The sequence below is a fragment of the Tauraco erythrolophus genome, chromosome 3 (assembly GCF_009769465.1).
Source record: "Tauraco erythrolophus isolate bTauEry1 chromosome 3, bTauEry1.pri, whole genome shotgun sequence".
Lineage (NCBI taxonomy): Eukaryota > Metazoa > Chordata > Aves > Musophagiformes > Musophagidae > Tauraco > Tauraco erythrolophus.
The window spans coordinates 84,135,390-84,156,072 of NC_141467.1; the positions used below are offsets into that span (position 1 = coordinate 84,135,390).

General features: G+C 39.9%; 1 protein-coding gene across 2 annotated transcripts in view; it reads left to right on the forward strand.

The window, feature by feature from the left end:
* The window catches only part of ZFPM2 (zinc finger protein, FOG family member 2), a 249,331-nt gene that overhangs the window by 225,343 nt on the left and 3,305 nt on the right, over positions 1-20,683 (forward strand). For both annotated transcript variants that reach the window (XM_086609511.1, XM_086609512.1), the window contains 2 exons: positions 13,555-13,761; positions 18,152-18,376. In XM_086609511.1, coding sequence (XP_086465637.1) covers positions 13,555-13,761; positions 18,152-18,376 — 432 coding nt within the window. The remainder of the gene's footprint in view (positions 1-13,554; positions 13,762-18,151; positions 18,377-20,683) is intronic.

The window sequence follows — 20,683 nt, forward strand, 5'->3', positions numbered from 1 at the left end:
CTTGCCCCCTCCAGCTTCGCAGCAGACTGAAAGCAGGAGTAAGCACCCGCTTGGCTGTAGGCAAGCAAAGGAGGTGTCAGTTAATATCTTCTGGTAGCCAGGGTGGAAAATGGTCACTCTGCCTTGTTTTTGCTGTCTGGTTCAAGGGGCATTTTGGCTGTGGATTTGGGGGGCGTTACATTCGAGTTGCCCCTGCGTGTGACGGCACACATGCGCTCAAAAATCTACTTTCCTGAGAGCTTCAGTGTCCACCACACTGCCCAGCAGCACCCGTGGCAACAAATGGGCTCGTGGGAAGGCGCTAGTTACAGCGGGGTTTCATTTTCTTGGAAGTTTCTGTCTTCCTGGATGGGCCACTGGGGCCGCTGAGGCGTGGGGTGTGCTGGGGTGCTGATCCACAGGTCAAACCCTGTTGGGCTTCTATGCTATTTTAAGAGCATAGAGGTATGATACTTAGGAGGAGATAAATATTCCCTAAATATCTCCTTAAATGAGCCGAGAAAATTTTAAAAGGTATTGTTTGTTGGGCACATCGATCCAGCACTTCATTTGAATCTCCTTCGCTGCTGCCAGTGGGCGCACGTAAAAGGGGGACATCTCCCCCGCGTGACCGGGGCAGAGCCGTGCCCCGTCACCATCGCACCCCCTCACTCTCCGTCGCGGGAGCGAAACGCATCTCGCTCTGTCGCGACATGAGAAGCACGGGGCGCCCGTCAGGAAAGCAGCAGGCACGAGAGGGCCGCGCGGAAAGGGTTCAATCAAACTTCCCGACACCTCCCCGCTTTATCAGCCCCGGTGGCGCGATGTGCAGCCTTGTGTAAAATTAAATAAATAACGGCGCCGGCCTCTACCCCCGCCCCCCCCGCCCCGCCTCCCCCCGCGCGGCGGCGGCGGCGGCGGGGCGGCAGCGCCATCTGCTGGCGGCGGGGCGGCGCTGGCGGCGCCGCGGGAGCTGCCGGGGCGCTCCCGCCAGGGGCGCTGCGGGCGGGGCGGGGCGGGCGGCGCACCGGGAAGGCGCGGGAAGGCGCGATGGGAGCCCACGGGGGTGGTCGGTGCCTCGGTACTGAGGTGGAGTGGGAGTCGTGCCCTGCTTCCAGCTTGGCTCAGCATGTGAAAGAAAACACTAAAAAATGGCACGAAATTGCCTCATTAAATAGTTAATCCTGTGTGGTTACTTGGCGACTTGGGCTCTTCGCTTAAATTCACGTATCATACACGCAAAGGGATGTAACAGATAGCGTAAGGCACACATTTGCAAAGTGTCCCTGTTTTCTCACAGAACATCTCTGCTGTGTCGATCGTATGTTCGGATGTGTTTCATTTGCATAATTGTCACATTGTGATTTTTAAGGAAGTTGAGAAATACGAGCATCTATTACAAGTAATGTTTCAATGGTAATTTGTTTTAACGTCACCTTTTGTGTGACAACTACAAGAAATTACAAATTACAGCTTAGTCTTTTCCTATCTTTTCTGATTATTTTCCTATGACCGTATTTTTAAAAAGTTATTGTTACATAAGTCTTTAAAACTGTGGCTCTTATCTTTATGACATAACTTAGCATTATCATGCTAAGGGTCTCACTCTACCAAATTTGAAGTTTGTATTTCTTATATCATTTATATGATGAGTTTTAACTACAGAGGTTTGAAAGGTGTCTTTCATCACCATGTCTTAGTGTTTAAAAATTTTTTTCTTTACAACATTCGTAAAAAAATTAAATTTTCATACATATGTTTTCTGTATCCATGCATGCTGTTTTTCTCTTTTCCCTCTATTTCACCCCTGTTTGGATCCTGCGCCAGTACAATGGATACAAACTAGAGTACCCAGTTCAGCAAGTGTATTCATGAGCATATGTAATTGTATACATGTAAAATTCCCTTAGTTTACAAGCATAATTGTCTTGAGTGGAATGTATCTTAAAAATTTAAGTCCATAGGACCCAAACTGTCTTGAGGTTTGATTTATTTTTTTTTTAATTCTTGGTAATGGAGTGGTGTTCTGTAGTCAACGCTAATAGTAACAAAGGGTCAGACAAAGGCACTATGAGGTAGGGAAAGATTATCGCCAAAGGAAATAATACTGTTTCTGTGAGCATGGGTGACAGGATCGTCCTTTAATTTCTTACATTTCAATACAATTAACAGGCCAACAATCAATTAACAGGAGGAATCTTCCTCCTTTTCTTTTAGATCCTCATTTTCCTTCTAGTGATGACCTGAATTGTTTTCCGTACACATGAAAATCCTCACTTAGCTAAACAGACCATTTTAGCCTGAATCTGGACAGTCAATGAGAAATCAAGCTGCATTTAAAGCATCTGTGCAATTTGTACGGAAATTTCTGAAGAGGTAAACTAGTTGTAGGTCTTTGGTCACAGCCTTGCGTTTGGAACGGTGGGTGGCTGAGAGTGCAGACTGCAGAAATATTTGGTCGAGTGCATTGCACTAAATCATAGAGCAATTCTCTGTTAAATTCAATTTTTAATGCGGACACGTCTTGAGGGGCTGCCATTCTCTGCACGGTATCAATTCTCCTGTTTTCTCCCCATCATATTTGAATATTTTAGGCATTTAACAAAGTGATTCTTCCTTCGGGGTGTGTCAGCTTTAGAGCATCTGAATTGGTTGATTTTGAACTTTGTCTAAACTCTACAACCTTTCTCAGGACTAAGGCTGTCAATAGCTAGAAAATAAAAGCCTGTACATTGACTTAATTTTCAGAGAGTCTCTCAACACGATAGGCAAAATGCTCTTAAGGGTGACCCTGTAGAGGTCCGCGGAGTCTGCAGAATCCCTCAAACCCCGGCAGACTCTCCCCTGGGGAGCCAGCATGCTTTAACTGGCTTCCCATTGAGGCAGCTGTAAGAAGTGAATGCATAAGAAAGAAAGGTAATGAAAACTGACAAGTTGAAAAGAAATTGAGAGTTTAATCTGCAAAGTTGTGCTTGAGGGGGCTTCCATCATGATATTCCTGTGGAGTAGCAAAAAGAGAAAAAAATTAAGAAACTGCAGAGTACGATGAACTTACATGATTTTTTTCTTGCACCAGGCAGTATTTATTAATTTCTTTTCTGCCACTTTACAGTACCTCTTTGCCTCTCAAAAGGAGAAAATGAAGTCTACAAAACCTGGCAATCATAATGAAAGTGTGAAATGCTCACAGATTATTTATAAGCATGCAAGTTATGTAGTTGTTGGAGATTCTCTCCCTTCTGCTCCTGCTTGGTGATGAAGAATGGTATTTTAATAGGCAGATGGTAAAGACAATTACAGTTTGGGGCTCAGCTGGGAGTTACATCAGTTTATTGCAAATTATTAGTTGATAAATGCTTTTGTTTACAAGCAAAGTCTTAAGCAGCTTTGTAATCAGTTTATCAGCTGCAGCCTGAATTTTGACAGCTTGCCTTTGGGTATACAGTCACTTCTTTCCTGGCCATTTAGAAATCATGCTGACCAGGCAGGCAGAATGGCAGTTCCTATGCACCTGTGTGATGCTCAGTAAACTGTTATTTCTTGTTAAGCCTGTTTTGGAAGAAATCATCAAGTACAGAATCCTTTTTAATTGCTAATCCATGTTAGTGTGTACAGCAAGAGTCTTAACTATTTGCTCATTCATAATCTTTTTTTTTTTTTAATTGCAATTGTGACCAGAAGTAGCTCAGTCTTGCTGTTACCATTACAGGATTTGCTTTCTGCTGTTAACAGTCTCTCTTATTAGATGAACTAAACGGTAGACTGGCAGTGGTTTACAATGCTTGTTTACTTTGGACATTGGATATAGCTTGGAAGGTGGAAGTGCTTTTGATTGTCACAAGTTTTCAGTCCTTTTTACTTGAAGCTTCTACTTGAAAAGGCAAAACTGTAATACCTGCCTTAACCATGTGTACTTAACACATCTGGAGGAAATCTGGGGCTTTGGTGTGGGTTTTGTGTGTGTGTGTGTGTGTGTGGTGGTTGTGGTTTTTAAATGAGGTACTTTTTAAATAGGAAAGCCTGGGTTAGATGCTTGTTGTAGCTTCTATGACATATATATTTTAGAACATATTAAACGTGCAAATCGACTTTTAATGCCTTTTACTTAGTTGTTTGTTTAGTAAGAGAGCCACTGATTTGTCACAGAGTCTCATTCCCACTGCAGCTAACTTAAAATGTTTTAATGGCTTAAGTGGGAGCAAGATTATTTTTTTTCTACTCAATAAGTGCTACTTTGCTTCCATGGTTGTTATAGCTGAGGTAAACTAGTTCCTGAACTTCAACCTGTGAGCTGAACGTTAACATGAGGAAAGGTCCAAGACAACCAGCAATAATAGAAGCTGTTGTCTCAGAGTTACAAGAGCACACAACTAAATGCTCCAGCTTCTGTTCATTATAAAAGGTGGCTTTTGTTTCACACACAGCCTGGAGCTTCTTCTGGAGCATGGGCCCTGTATTGAATAAGCAACCAGATCTTGTAGCCAATGATTATTTCTTGCTTTGGTTTTGCCATTCTATAACTTCCCCATTTGTCCTTCTATTTAATGTGTTTATTTCCTTTACAAATAGAACTTATCAATCCAGCTCCCTCTATATAATCCTTCCTCCCACTCAGGTACTTTTGCCATTCACTGCGTTTGCCCAGGGGCAAGAAATGAGCCCTACAGTAGCAGGTGCAAGACAGCAGCAAATCCATTGATAAGATGTAGCGTACTCTGCTTCCCCTGTAAGAAAGAGGTGCCATTAAAGCGTGTCTATTGTCTCATTTAATCACCTCCTTTTTTCATACACTCCAGTCTCACAAAATAACTCTGGAAATACAATCCACAGGCGTGGTTGTGTTTGTAAGGCTGCAAAAAGGTCGCCTTACAGCTGTGCTGTTAGGGAAGCAGGGATTGTAGGAATGTGTGTATCCAAAGCCCTGCTTCAGAGTAGTTGATTTCAGCCATCCGTTTTCTCTCTCTCTCAAACCTGGTGCATCCACAAAAGCTGGGCGAAGCAGTGGGATTCACCTGGGAATGTCTCCTGGGAAGCTCTTTGGGGAATGCCCATTCACTGATGGTGTGAAAAGTAGAAGAGGAGATGAGTTTGCTGCAACAATAAATCCTAGCTCCTTTGCAGTGGTGATGGGAGTGCAATGTGGCAATGTCAGCAAGGGTTTATTGTGTTTTTTTCAAGCTGTTTATCATTTGCTTTCTGAAGGATTAGTAAATTCTGAAATAACGCTCAAGTGAGACTCAATTCAAATGTAAAAAAAAGATGTAGCACTCCATTCAAAACAGAGGAATTTGGAAAGAAAAGGGAAAAAAAAAAGGAAGAGATGGCTAAACTTGTGAAAGAACTCCTTCGGCTTCCTTGTTTAAGTTTATGCTGAATTAAGGAAATATAACAGGTTTAGCATTTGTGGCAGGCTTTAATTTCAACCTCTGAGCAGCAGACTTAACTTCTTGTGATGTGGGAGGATATTACAGTTTTCAGCTTCATTCGTAAGTATTGCCGTTTGTGCCAAACATTTAATAGTTTTACGCTGTGGACTGTCGTCCACCAGGAACTGATATCACCTAAGACTTTTTAGAGCCATCTAATAGAAAGATATGTATTCACTCTGATTAGCCCAGGATTTGAACGAGGGTCCCAGAAGAGATATATAAGCCTCTTAAATGCATAGGACTTCTAAGGATATGGGTTTAACTGTCTCCCCCTGTGGTAAATAAGCTGTGACAGCTCTATCAGGGGGGAAAATGGCAAATAAAATTACCACATTATTTTCCTGTGAATATTTTCTGAGCACTAATCTATTTTGCCTCTTTACCTAACAGAACTCTGTTGAGTGTTACACCCGGATGTTTAATTGGAGGAAACAAATAGAAATCCTCAAACTAACAAAAAGCAGGCAGGCAAAAACAGAAGGTTGAATCTAAGTGTTTGTTGTACTCCCTGCACTTCAGAAACTGTGTGCTTCATTTGGAGTTCAGCTGGTGAAGCTTTTTGCAGCATTAATTCGAGGGCTGCTGCAGAACAGATCCTGCTGTTAGCAGTAGTCGTACTGCAGCAAGGGAAAGCCCTGCCCCTCACACCGACACACAGATGCCAGGTTTGGGAGTTCACTTCCCTAGGACTGGCAAGTTCCTCTGATATTTTTCTTTTTATCATCTGTATAATGCCTGACAGTTTTAACTACAAAATCATCTGTTCAGATAAAACCACTGTCAGCGGTTGGCATATGACTAAGCTGAAGTCAGGCCCAAAGCTCTGGTTGACTCAGGTGCAGGAGTAAGAGCGATTATTTGGAAGGAGTATTTGTCTTCCCTCTTTCTGGTCAGACATTTTATATCTCAAAATGCAAGGATTTTAAAGCCGCCGCCTTCAGTTTGGCTAGTGCCTTTAAGCTGAGTATTCTTCTGTTGTTTTGTTCTGAAAAAATATCATTACAATTCCTTTATTTTGCAGTTTGTTCAGTGAGTTAAAAACGAAGCAGGCTCCATATTTTATGCTGAACATAAAGGTAATAGTGAAAGTGGCAACAGGTTTGTCCACTGCATTGGTCTAATTTTATATAGTATAATAGATTTTACATTTTTTTGCAGTCAGTATGCTGCAGCCTTATAGTATGAAGTGGTTTACTTAAAATTAAAGGTCAAGTATCTTTTGGCAATCTCCTTTGATCAGTAAACAAGGAAAAATGATAGAAGATGCGAGGAAATCATCTCATTAATCTTAATGTAGCACTAAAACTATTTTTTGTGAGAGTTTGAGATACCTGAGTTTGCAGGGGTGATTTTTGAGACACTTCACAGAGGTGGTTGGAATCCCAGCATTAAAGCACATGAATAGCAAAAATGCTGTGCAAAGTATGTATTTTGTCTACGCATGTGAAAAATGCGAAGAATTATTTAGCAACTGGAAAGAGTGTTCACAAAATGCTTTTGATTTATTGCTGTATATACCACAGATCCATATCACTTATTCTTACATTATTTTATTCAAAAACTTGTATGAACCATGAGTTGGCATGTTGTAGAATACTGAAAAGGCATTAATCAACCTAAATAAACAAGTACCTAGATCTATCTAACAACTATGAAGTAGTTAATAAATTTTTAGCAATTTTATTATAGAAAAAAGGTCTAAAAGAGTAGTGCTTAATTATCTGGACTCCTCTGTGCTGGGCTCTCTTTTGATTGTATTAATGAAGCAGCTGGCCCATTGTTTCTCTTTAATTCCTCTATTGTTTTAAGAATATGTCACAGCTCTTTATTCTTTTATCAGGTGCTGTGCAGGAGGATCCACACAATACCTCATATTCCTACTGTATTTGCCAATGCACAAAGAAACCTCCAAAGCATTTTTCAAAGAAGGGGCACACATAATTTATAAGTTCTGTTCCTTGTACCACTCTACTGTCAAAATTTTCAACAGTATTGGATTTGAATTAATTATAATTTTTATTAAACAATGTGTCTACATATAGATATATGTACTTTGTTCATGTCAAAAATTAGAGATCTGCCCAGTAACTTGTGCCACACTGGAATGGCACTCATTGTGCTGAGTCGTCACAACCCCATGGGTAAGAAGCAGGAGGAACCCAAATATGAAGATCCCATCCTATTGTGATGTGCAAATTCTCCTTAAATGCTTAACCTGTGCAACAAAGGAGGGAAGATAATAAATTAACTCCAACCCCCATTACCATTACTAAAAAGCATCATTTTTTGCAAATTGGAATATTTCATTGGGAGAGGAAGGTTTAATTCAGTTGATGGTGCGTGGAAGTTGCTAAGAGTAACAGTCTGTTGTTTAAATAAATTCTGATAGTCTTTTGACCCTTCTTGCAAAAAGATGTGTGTACAGGAAATGGGCTATTATGTTATTGCAGCAACACAATTAAGTCCAGTAAGCACAGATTTTACTACACGAAAGTAATACTTCCAAATTAACTGGCACTCAAAATTGGTTTTAATAGAAATTGCCATTGGTTTCCTAAAGTTCTGTGAAAGGTGTATGCCACTTCTGAGTCAAAAAACTAGACTTAAACGGTTCAGCAAGGAGAACCAGCTGATACTAAAGACAGGAAAACTGAGGCTGCCTTTGAATATATGTTTATATTGTCATTATGTTTCTTCATCTGTGAGAAAATAGCTGCACTTTCTTCCATGAAACAGCTGTATTCAACGGAAAGGTCATTTTTAGTTACTTGCTTTCTTAAGTCACTTCTCCTAAAAGCAACAGTATGAATCACGAGACTCCATTTTGAAGCTCTTTTCTCCCAGTGAAGTTAATAGGGGAGTCTGGCCTTAAGTATTTTTTTTTTTCAGACTCTGACCTACAGACCCCAAATGATCACTCCTTAAGGTCTGCAAAAAATAAGTGGAAAAGAAAGAAGCCCACCATCAGAAGGCTCGCTGTGCTGGAATCTGTCTTGCCTGCAAGTGTTACAAGATTCTGAGAATCAAAACGGGTGAAGGGCCATTGCTTTAGTTAAAACTTCAGAGTAAATTGCTGATTCCAAATAGGATAATAGAGGTCGCTTTACTTGAAAAAAAATCCAAACATAGAAGGAAATAATGAAGGGCTTTTTTTTTGTTAAAAAAAAAAAAAGCAAGTTTCTCTTGTATTTTAGTTGTCTGGCCTACATATAAAGTTTTGTATTAGCGTGCATATTTATCACCACAGTACTCCTGATTCTGAATACAGAAGATAGAGCATTACCGCATCTAAATATGATTTAATTGGTTCAATTTACTATATATTTTTTATACTGTGTGGTTCCATATCTTGATGAGCCCAGCTGTAGTTGCGCTTGTGGTTTACAGCATCCCACTGCTTGCATTTTCTTATTTTTACAAAGCAAATGTCTATCAGTCATAGAGATAAATTAGAAAAAATTGTGCAAACATGACACATCACTAAGATTTTTCCAGCATGCTATGTAATTATTAACCTGATTTTTGCCATTGAAAGAAGCCATGAATTACAGATAGCATGGATGAAGTTAAATGCTTTTATATTAGATACATTTTGCTTATACAGTATTCTATAGGTATGGCCATACAATATAATTGAAGCTTTGTCAGCTCTGTAGCCTAGCAACAGATAATACTGTTAGGTTACTGAATTGCTCCTGGTTGACAAGTAGGGAGTATTTTTGTGTTTATCATGTTTGCTAATGATGGGATCCTTTCCAAAAGGCTTGTCTTAATCTTAATTAGAGTTTATCAGCAGAGGTCTGCATGACATTGTGCAGACACTGATTTCATAAATAATAAAAAGTGCAAGTGAAAAATTTGGCAGGAGAAGAAGATATTTAAGACCACTGATTCTTGTAAGAGCAGCATGAATTTCCAAAATGTAATCAAGTTTGAACTGTGACTCTATTCTTTATTATCGAAACTTGCAGTACACTCCGCTGCAGTTTTGACAGCAATTATGAGTATGATTTATAAGCTTCCTGTTAGGAACCAGATCTGTTTGCACACAAATCTTGATCATAAACATTACAAAGAACAGTAAGTCCACAGTGTTTCAGGGACATCAGGACCTTACTTTTTCCAATAGAAAGTTGGTTGGTTTGGTGGGTTTTTTTTTGTTGTTTAAGGGTGTTGCGTTTTTTTCAAGCAGCAGAAATATTTGCAGTGAAAGATGCAGACAAAGAAGAGAATCCTGAAATAACCTTTCTATTTGGTGGAAACTCTAAAGGTATCAGATAGCTGCTTCAGTGCCTGATGTCATTAGATTAAGAACTCATGCCAATGCAATTGGAATGTAATTTTTTGCTCTAGTTTGCACAACGTGATATTCTTTAACTTTACCAACTTTTGATGATTAAATGAGCATTTCTAAATCCTTGCAATGTAAGCTAGAAAAAGAATTCAAATAAATACATAGTGTTTACAGATATTTTTATTCTATTCTTCTGCTTGACTTGTATATATTATATATCACATAAATTTCTTTGATTTAACCACATATATAGAACAATATATTGCAGACTCAAGAAGCTTATTTTCAATTTCAGAGAGTCAGAACTAGACTTGTAGAGAAACAGCTTTCCAATGTCACAAAGCCTTCTGACATTTCAAAAACTTCCCTTCTGCACTGGAACAAGAGTATGACTTTTCTTAGCCCACCATGTTAAACCAGTAAGATCCTTTTCTGTATAAATGGATGACCAGTCTGCTCATTACAGGTGAGAAGAGGGCCAAAATCATCATTCTACCATTGTTTTGCCTTCTAACCAAGTTGTATAACCATGACTTCATTTCAGAGGCACTCTCAGTCTTCCCTATTAGAGCTTATCTGGACATGATTCCTTTCTCTTCTTTTGATGACTGCGTCTGTCTTTGGACTGCGAAACTTGGCCTGGTAAAGCTTTGTTAGAGTTATTTCACCCTCATAAGTTTTTTTCTGACAAAATGAATAGGTGGTTAAAAAATTTCTGGCCGGCTTAGTCAGAACTTCATCTCATCCAAATGAAAGGCCTTTACATTTCTTTAGGAAATCTTCATGTCTTTCAAATATTTCAAGCAAACATCTTCCTGTCTCCTTCTCCATTGCCACCGGTACTTGTCAAAGACTATTTAAAGACATCCTTATTATCCTTTCGAAAATCTGTCGTTAACGCTGCCCTTTGCTTTATGAGAAGATGTTGTGCCCTGGAGAAATTACTGTGTGTATGTCACTCGTATCTTAGCTTGTAGAAATGTTTGTGGGAAGTAAGAACATTTTTCCTGGTTTGTAACGACCACCTGTGTGGAAGCCTGACAAGGGTGTCTAGACATAATAATAATTTATCTGACAATCATGATTGGAACTTCCTATTAAATTTGGAAGCCTCTGCCAGGTTCTCAGCACTCCATTTTCCTGACTGCAGTTGAAGGCTGAAGAAGACTTCTCTTCCACTGTTTTCCCACTGTGCATGAAGGCCAGCATATTTACATTCACAATATTAAGGGGAATAAAGTCATTTGCATCTTTGAAAACAGCAGCTATTGCCTTACCCCATGTAACCAAGCATGGAAGGGGACAAGAGGGGCCTGTTCTGTGTCCTGTCCCTGTGGGCGAATACTGCTGCAGAGATGGTACGCTGCGTTTCCAGTGGCTGGAAGAAGGTGTAATTTGGGAGTTCGTCTGGGGATTTAACTTAACACATTGTCATATACTGATGAAAATGTGGATATATATGTCATGATCACTTAAATGCCTCATTTTCTGTAGACTGGGATGAAAGAAAACAAAATAGTAACGTAGGTCTTGGATCTGAATCCTGCCGGCCTGAAGGTTTGTATTCAAATGCAGGAGTGGATTAAACTGCTATAGTTCTGGTTTCCTTTAATAAGCCAAGCTAGAGATTGTTGAGCTTCCAAAGCTGTCACCCACCCCGCTCGGCTGTGCCTGCCGTAGGTGTGACAGCATCCAGGAGCGGGGTGGAGCGGGCAGCCGAGGTCGCTGCTCGCTTCAGCTGTCCGAATTTAATCTGCTGCTGGACAGGAGTCAACACCCTGAGGAGCTCTAACACCAGGAGACTGAGTCAGCCTTTTAGCTGATCCAGACTGATTGCAGCTGGAGACCCAGTAATCAACTACACTTTTTTTTTTTTTTTTTTCCCCAAGAGTACAGCATGTCAAGATGTTTGCTGGGATAGAGGAAATCTCAGTTGGTTCTTCTGCAGTGACTCATTTTTATTTTATTAAGAAATCCAGTAAATAATACAGTCTACAAAGAGCTCTTATTCTATATTAAAATGTACCAAAACATGTTGGTTGATTATTACATCTTCTGTATATAAATAAAATAGAAGCGCATGTTAATAATGGAAGCCCTGTTCCTCCCAGAAAATGACCTGTGTGGTGTTTGCAGGGAGTGTACCTAGTTTCAGGTTCTCACATTGCAGCGTGTGCATCATGTGTGTTTATCTACGAGAGTAATTAAGTACACTTAAGAATTCAGTCGGATTCTGTCTTGAACAGGTTTTATACCAGTTTAGTTCTCAAGGCTTCTGTATGTTTACTCCTGGCTTAAGTCAGACAGTAAGTCAGACTGCGCCCTTCAAATGTTTGAATTCCTGCTTTGACATTAGGATTCTGCATTTGTAGACATTTATGGCACTATCTTCACATATCATCTTCTTATTGTCTAGAGGAAATTACTCAGATTTGCACCATTTAATGCTGTAATTTTGGAGAGTAGTAAACCTTAGAATGCTTTAGTCCCATCACAGTAAATTGTTTGTAAACTTTGGAGCCACCTTCAACTGCTGTACTACCGAGGGGTGAATACAAAGACACTTTTCTGCTTTGAAACTTTTACACCACTTTGAGGTCTGGAAGCTTAGCTTTATTTTTCCACCGAAACACATTGTCACCGATGCTGTTTTGTTTGCTCATCTTTGAAAGCTAATAGACTGGTTTAATTAATTGTCCAAGATTTCTCTAAAACAATGTCCTAATTCTTCCATTTAGCTGTGGCATATCATACACTGTTGTTATCTCCTCTACCAGATTTTTGCAACAAGTTGTTTTAAAACTATAATCTCTTTGAGGGGAAAAAAATGAAGTGCAGTTGAAAAGGCAGTTATGCCGAAAGATAAACACAGCAATATTACTTATCAAAACGAGTACAGTTTTTGCTTGCCTAATGAATACAACATATAGCTTTTTCTATATATACAAAACCTGAGGAAAAAAAAAGCTTTATAACATATAAAGTATGCAACATTATTTCAGGCATAACTGTATTGGATATGTATCTAGGCCTGAGAGTGTAGATAACACAATATAAGTGCTTTGCCTGTCTAAACATGTTAAATAAATGAGCATTCACTATCGCATTCACATACATTAGTAGATGTACTCGCATAGTTAATTTTCTTTTTAATGCACTACACGTGACATCTGCAGCACAGTGCTATAGTGTATCTCACTGTTTGACGAAAGTTCTTCCACCTCCCCCCCCCTTTTAAACAAACCTTTATTTGAATAAGCCTTTATGAAACAGATCTTTGGCATATCTTCTTTTCAGGAAGTTCAGTCAGTGTAAGCAGAGATAAAGCAGTCATGTTACAAAGAATATTACATAAGGGAAGATTTTTTAGAGAAAGAGGGTGGCAAACATAAGGGAGGGGAAGAACGCCCTTAAGAGGAAATATGATTTCTTTCTTGCAGCTGTTTGGTTTTATTGTGCTGTGATTTGGTATTCAAAATGAAACAGACTTGGAGTTAAGAAAAAATGTACAGGAAGTTTGGTGAAAAGTAATGATGAGAAAAATGCCGTATAGAATATTTTCACCTATATCTTGGTTTTCCTAACACTTGCCTTTTAGGAGACAAATTGAAAAATTAAAATGAATATTCATGCCACAAATAGTTACGAAAAGTATCCCCAAATTACTATCTTTATACATTGAAAATTCCTATGTTTATAGAAGGAAGACAGTAAAAGTAAAAATTATTTGCCTCTTTACCTTGAGCAAGCCATCGAAATTTTAAAAAAGAGTGTGAAGATATGGCACTGATGTTTTAAGTTCTGGAATCTGATGTCATCAATTAAATCTTTCTGCTTTTATGTTTCCTGTAGGAGGGCAGCTTTGGTGTACCACGACCAAGGCCATCTCAGAGGGCGAAGAGCTGATTGCCTTTGTTGTAGATTTTGACTCAAGGCTGCAAGCTGCTAGTCAGATGACTCTCACAGAAGGGATGTATCCTGCACGCCTGCTCGACTCAATACAATTGCTCCCTCAACAAGCTGCAATGGCATCTATTTTGCCTACGGCTATTGTGAACAGTAAGTGATGAATGCTATTCTCTGGAGTTTTTTAAAACAGCAGTACTTTAAGGCACATATGAAGAGCTAATACAGAGATAGTGAATTCAAGACCACAGAAACCACACGGCTTAAAACCCACAGCTCGAAGCCTGCTTTTGTTCCCCCATCATCTCAGATGATCTGGCAGACATTAAAGGAGGACAAGGAGCAGTTTGGCGGCTGGGCTCTGCAAGACCCTCACCCAGAGTATCTGACCTGCCCTCATGTGGAGATTCTGTGATCTACTCCCAGAGGCAATAGGATCACAAGCTGTTAAAAAAGTAGATAAAATACGCTTGTTAGCTCACAAAGTCCAGATTCTGCTGCTCAAGTCAGCTTGTTGCTTACAGCTGCAGCTGCTGGTAATAATTCGTGATACTCAATGGAAAGAAGGAACACGTCTTCAGTGGCTGTTTCAAAATGCAGGGGAGATCATGCCTTATAACAGCCCTGATTTATTGTAGTATCTCCATTCAATGTGGCTACCCAAGAATGTTTTTGTGTCCTCCGGACATCGATAGACCCTATCACAGACAAAATACAACATGCAGTTAAGTGTTGTCTTTAGAGAGGTGGGAGATGAGTATATGATAAGTCAGTTCCTGAACAGGGACAATTCGCCTTATATTGAATTTCATTTCTTTAACTTTTTCTTATTGATACTTTTTACCTTTATGCAGCCCTAGTTCCTCATCCTCCTCTCTAAGTACTTTTCAAATACGTTAGTTGTTACCTTCATCCTCACCAGTCATCGCTTAGACCTGTCGCACATCCTTAGCTCTCAGCACTTTGTAAGCCTGTCCATTTAGACTCCGTGTTGGAGCCCTTCCCCATGCTTCCCATGGTTTGTAAGTATTATAATTAGATATAGTGAACTACTGAACACAGTATTTCAGGTGTGACTGTACATGCCAGCCCATGACCAGCCACTTAGGCTCACACCAAATAACACTTTGTCTTGAACAGTTACACCATCTTCAAGCTCTTCAGGCAGGACTAGTTAACATATCTGTGGTAGCACAGTCTGTGTTTTCCTTTTATTGTTTTTTCTTTTGTAATTGCTTGTTTTCTAGGTAAACAGTCTTGATAGCTACACATTTATCGTTAGTCTGTTTTAAAAGATAAACCTTAAAATGTCCAAGTCATCCAAGTCCTCCCTTCCATAGAGTGACGTGGCAGCAACCTCAAGCCCTTTAGCTAAGCACATTCCTTTTCACCTTCACCCCAGCAGTGAGGCTGCTGTGAGCTGACACACATGTTCACAGAACCTGCAATTAGGACCTTTCCAAAAGAAGGTGTCAGAAGCCCCTCGAAGGGACCACAAGTTACCACAGTTAGGGCAGACCAATGTTTATAGCCAACAGCTGCAATGGAGCCAATGGAGCCACCAGAGAGAGAGTCACCTCGCCTAAAGGACAGAGGCTCCTTCACGGCATGTTTCAGCTGAGGATGTATTTTTGTGCAAATCTACACAAGGCCAACTCTAGGCTTTGGCAAAGTAGTCAGATTTCTACAGCATCAAATTTCTGGAAACACCTTTGCTGCCAGCACTGCCTTTCGCAGAGCCCTGGAAGGCTGCACTGATTGTTGCTGCTTCTGCTGCCAAAAGGAGTCTGTTTACAGTGCATCAGCTCTTGCTATACAGGCTTAGCAACAACTCAGAGTAACCTCTGTACTCTTAACTCCAGGAGGCTGCCAAAGTAGCAGGTCTCACCATCCAGAACTTTCCGTCCTGGTTCTGACTCTGCCTCTGACCAGACAGGACTGTTGCCACATTTCATTGTTGAGTTGGTGAATTTCAGGTTCTTCAGTAAAGTCTCAAGCTAGATGTAAGTCCAGTAATGTTCTGAATGCACCTCTAGATTTGTAGTGAGACATCTCTTAACCATTCTCTTGCTATCTCTGAAAAAAAAGTCAGTTTCTAGAAAAATTAAGTATTGTAGGGTTTTTTTTTAATGTTTCCTAGCATTTTCTATTTAAAAATAAAAATTAGAGTATCACCTTTGTTGCATTCAGCTTGAGCTTGAATATTTCATTTCCTGAATTAATCTCTTGAAATATTTGGAAACTATCCGTTGACACAAATGGAAATATTTTCCTTTCAGAGAATTAAAACATTAACTTCAAGTAGCCTTTATCTACTTTGCATCACTTTAGGGGAGTAGTAGTTTCACATCTCATCCCTATACGTTTTTCTCTCTGTAATTCCATCCTCTCACTGTGCAGAACTCCTCAAATGCGTTTCCTCTGCATGGCACATAATGGGAGTCACATATTCACCATGCATAACTGGAGCTACAGACTGTCCAGGCCATCTAGCCCATAGGAAAAAAATATGGCTCGAAGTCAAATTCATTAAGATAATCAGAAAGTTCAATTCTGTGATGGAATGCAGTCAAATGAATTCAAATTGGACATGTTGCCCATATCAGAATTTCCTATTACTACTTTTGGACTTTCTCTTCTGTGGAAACCTCAACGGTTTAACTTTTTTAAACCATTTGAAGCCAAAAATAAATGCTGAAATGTTAGTTTTCACATGAGATGAATATTTCAAATGGTGCAAGCTGGATCAGTAATGTTTTAATAGCGGTATATACTGGAATACTAACTGCTCCATTAAATGTTTGTGTCTTCATTTCATGCACAAATATTCAGTGGCAAAGGGAAAAATAGAAACGGGTAGTGGTGAAAATATTATATGCAAATCATGAGCAGAAAAAGAGACAAGCATTAGCAATGCAGTCAGAGAAACAAACTAAGCAATGTAAATTTTGGCTGCATTTGTAGATATTTAATAAATAAAAGGCTCATCCATTTCAATGGATTGGAGTCTTCAACTTTGTTCACCCAAAGGAATTGGAACAGAGCAGTTGTCCTATACACACTGATATTTGAAATTAAACATAAATTGTCATGAATGATGATGAATTACGTCATCAGCTACACATGCCATATTTTCAGAGCAGCCAACCATTCTTCAAGACCAAGTTACATGCAATCACTAGCAGCTTTTTGCATTCTTAAGTCAGTGGAAGATTTGATGTTGACCAAGGTGTGTTTTGCTGTTGACTGCAATTGCCCATTCTCTGCTCCTGAGATCAGCTGGCACAGTCTGGCTGCATTCATAATTTTATCCTCTCTTAGTCTCAAAAACAGGCAAGAAGTGTCCAGACCAGTTGCGGGGAATAACTGGTAACTCCTAAACTGCATGCAGGAATGGGGAAAGTGTTAGTTGACTTAAGGCAAAATTGTGTAAGGGACCATTCTCATGATTTAACAACATAAACTAGAAGTTCTAGTGGTCTAGTCTGAACCCTGTCACTGTTAAATTTACTAGTGTAGATGTACCCTAAAGGGCTGGGATTTCTTCCTTATTCTAACTGATAGGATGGCAAGTTCAGCTTTCAGAAAGATCAAACAGGTCTTTTGTCCTTCTGAGACAGATACACAACATGTACTGTGTAGGAATCCTTCTGACAGGTTATAAATAACTAAGTATCTGCTTTGCGTTAATACACAGTATTCATTATTACTCTTCACATGAGTAAAGTGTGTAGCCTTCAGTAAATGATCAGTATATCTACTGAGAAGCATTCTGTGTAACCTCTGCATCATCTTCCTCTCAGAGACGGTGCTGATACTTTGGGATAGAAGACAATGAAAAATGGCATTATTCTTAGCAAATATTCTGTTTGCATAGTGAAAAGCGGAACAGTAACAATTTAACAAAAACAAGACGACAAAAGTACATGAGAAATTTTAACTTCTAATATTAATAAGAACAGGAACTCAGGAATAAACATTCTGCTTAGTTTAATATTACACTCAATGCTGTAGGGTCTTAAGGAAGCATAATCTAGTCTGGTCTCCTGGATATCAGAGCAATAGGATTTTACAGTAATAAGCATTCTGAAAGTACACATTCTTCAGAACGATCTGCAATTAGCACTCAAAAATTCCAAGGCCCGATGCTGGAAAGACTTGTGCACGCAGAAGAAAAAGCACAATTGAAAGATGTCACCTAGTAGTGATGCATTGAAAATATACCTTAGTTCTTGAATTAGTACTGCATATCCACAACAAACAATTCATTTAATTTCATTTTTTTAAATAATTACATGCCAAAATATTCTAGCTGTTTTCTTTAGTAACTATTTTTAAAATCCCCTTTTGAAAGAAACAACTCTCTCCACGTTCAGTTTCTCACCTGAAAGTGACATTTTAATAAACCCCTGGCTATGTTTTCAGTATTTTATTAAATAAGCATGCATTTAATGGGGAGGTGAGGGGAATTAATCCAACTTTGTTAATTGGTTGGCACTGAGTGCACCGTGGCTAACCTGCACCTGGTTATGTTTGCTTGTAGAGGACATATTCCCTTGCAAATCCTGTGGCATTTGGTATCGAAGCGAGCGGAACCTGCAGGCCCACCTCATGTATTACTGCAGTGGGAGGCAAAGAGAGGGTCCGCAGCTGTCAGAGGAGAACGAAGACAGTGCTCAGCAGATATCCAGTGTCTGCCCCTTCCCGCAGTGCACCAAAAGTTTTTCGAACGCAAGAGCTCTGGAAATGCACCTAAATTCTCACAGTGGTAAGTACCATGTATTTTCCTGTGTCATCTTCTAGATATAGCTATGTGAAGAATTATTCATGATAGACCTGCGTTTCTGACCTGTGTTTCTACACAAGCACCTCTCCCAAGTAACCAATGTCATTTCTGTTATCTACTAATCCTCGTTTGAATGCTGTGCCTCTTTTAATGTGTGTATACACACATACAGGCAGCATTTCTTTACTGGTGAAGGTATGATCAGGAATCCCGACACAGTGAGGCTGCTGCTGCTTAGTCTCTGAGGGATTCAATCAATTACTTCAGGATCCCATCCACCAGACACGAGTCTGCTAGACTACAATCTCTACCTACCCTGTTTCAATGCTCAGCGGAGAAATACTTACCACCAGGGAGGAGGTCCTTCTGAAATAAGATCTTGGGGTCCTAGCGCAGGCTTCTTAGGGAGGAGGCTTTACAGACTATGGTCCAGAACTCTGTATGCTTTTCCCAGGATGCTTGTTTCATAAAAACTTTGTGTTTCATAACAATATTATTTCCTCTTCTTATAAATACAAAATAGGGACTGTATTTTCTTTATCTGTGTTGTTAAAATTATAATTCTAAAAATAATTACAAAATTTCTGAGATTAAAAATCTGGAACTCAGCAGGAATCTTATCTCCCTCCCTGATGGTCCTTTGAGTGTGCTGTTTGAATTTGTTTTGAATTAGGGCTGGAAACACAAGTTAGGAGTTTGCAGAACATTCTGCATTGGAGTTTTCAGTAGCAGAGAAAATCTACAAATAAGAAAGACAGCAGCGTCAGGTATGGGTGTGTTGGCGGTCTGGTGTACAGAGCTGTGTCGGAAGGAGGCAAGGACCCTACAGGAGTTCCTGACCCTCCTGTTAAATGGATAGAGTCTGAAGGACACTAATGTGTGCTTTATTCCAAGAAGTCTACTCTGTGGACTTGGTGAAGTGAAAAATGTCCTCTGATACTTGGGCAGCAATTACACATCTAGAAGGCATCATGTTGCCTTGGAGGGGCTGGGTACCTTCCAGAACAGGACTAGAAGGATTCGGAGTGAGACACTTCCTTACGTAGACAACACAGACAACACTGACAACACTTAGCCATTCATTTAGAATTCAGATCTTTTTGTGCTTCCAGATCTCAACTTTGAATATCAGACTATTGCCATTTTCTGTCTCTTGCTTAGCAAATATTTCACTGTTCAGTGAACCAGCAGAACAGCAAGGACAGCTTCAGCAAGAGCAGGTGAATGCAGGCCAGCATGTCTTACAGCTTAGTAATTAAAACCAGATACTCTTGGAAAATAGCAAATTTGTTTCTCCCAAAGCAGAGGAAAATTCTGAAATCTTAGCCATTGTGTAGAAGGTTGCTTCAGCTCTTTGCATTTAGTGACATACCATCATACCATTGGCTTAGGCGTTCAGAGCGTTTTCAGCCGTGAGCTGTGAGTCACCGTGTCTTCTTGCCATCTAGAGATAAGCATCTATGTTCCTTGAAAGACCTAGGTCTGAGATCCTGCTGAATTTCCAGTAAGAATTTTTAGGTATTTCTTAGAAAGGCTAAAGGTCAGGTCTTCCCCTCTTTTTTAGTCATAAACCAGTCAGTCCAATCCTTCTTGCTCTCTTTCAGGTCCTGTCAATCTTTATTTTTATATATAGATTATCATGAGTTATAACAGCTTCTGCAGTAGGAAGGAAACATTCCTTTTCCAAATGCCCTGTTAAGCTAGTGCTGTGTTTGCTTCAACTTCTGTTGCCATTCCTGCTGGGTCCTGTAGCAGACCCACACCAGTGGATCATGGAGCCCTGACAAAAATGCAAAGTCTGTAGAGATGCTCCGCTGTGACTGTATCGCATGATGTGGAGGCGTATGAAACACCATCTCATGGCAGTGGAGGAGCTAAAGCTTCATACAACTTCCTGGTGAAAAAGTGCCTGATGGGAAAGAAGCACTGATTAAAGGGCTGTGGGTCTCCTCGGCTCCCTTCTGGCCTCTGAGGCTGAGAGTAGTTCAAATTCCAATGTCGCTCACAAGTGTAGGAGTCACTGATGCTAGGGGAGAAGTGTACCTCCAGGTACAACGGAATGACTTCCTACGGACTGAGCCACAATATTCTTACAGCTTTATATTGTCCAACTACCACAAACCTAGTTTACCTGACGAAGGCATGGTATATATGTGTGTGTGTGCGTGTAGACAGAACAAATATCCATTTTAGATAAATATCATCCCTACCAATATTTTTTTGGTTTTTATTGTCTAACGGGTAATCAGAATATGCGTCGTTGCAGTAGAGAAATTTGGTTTTCTCTCT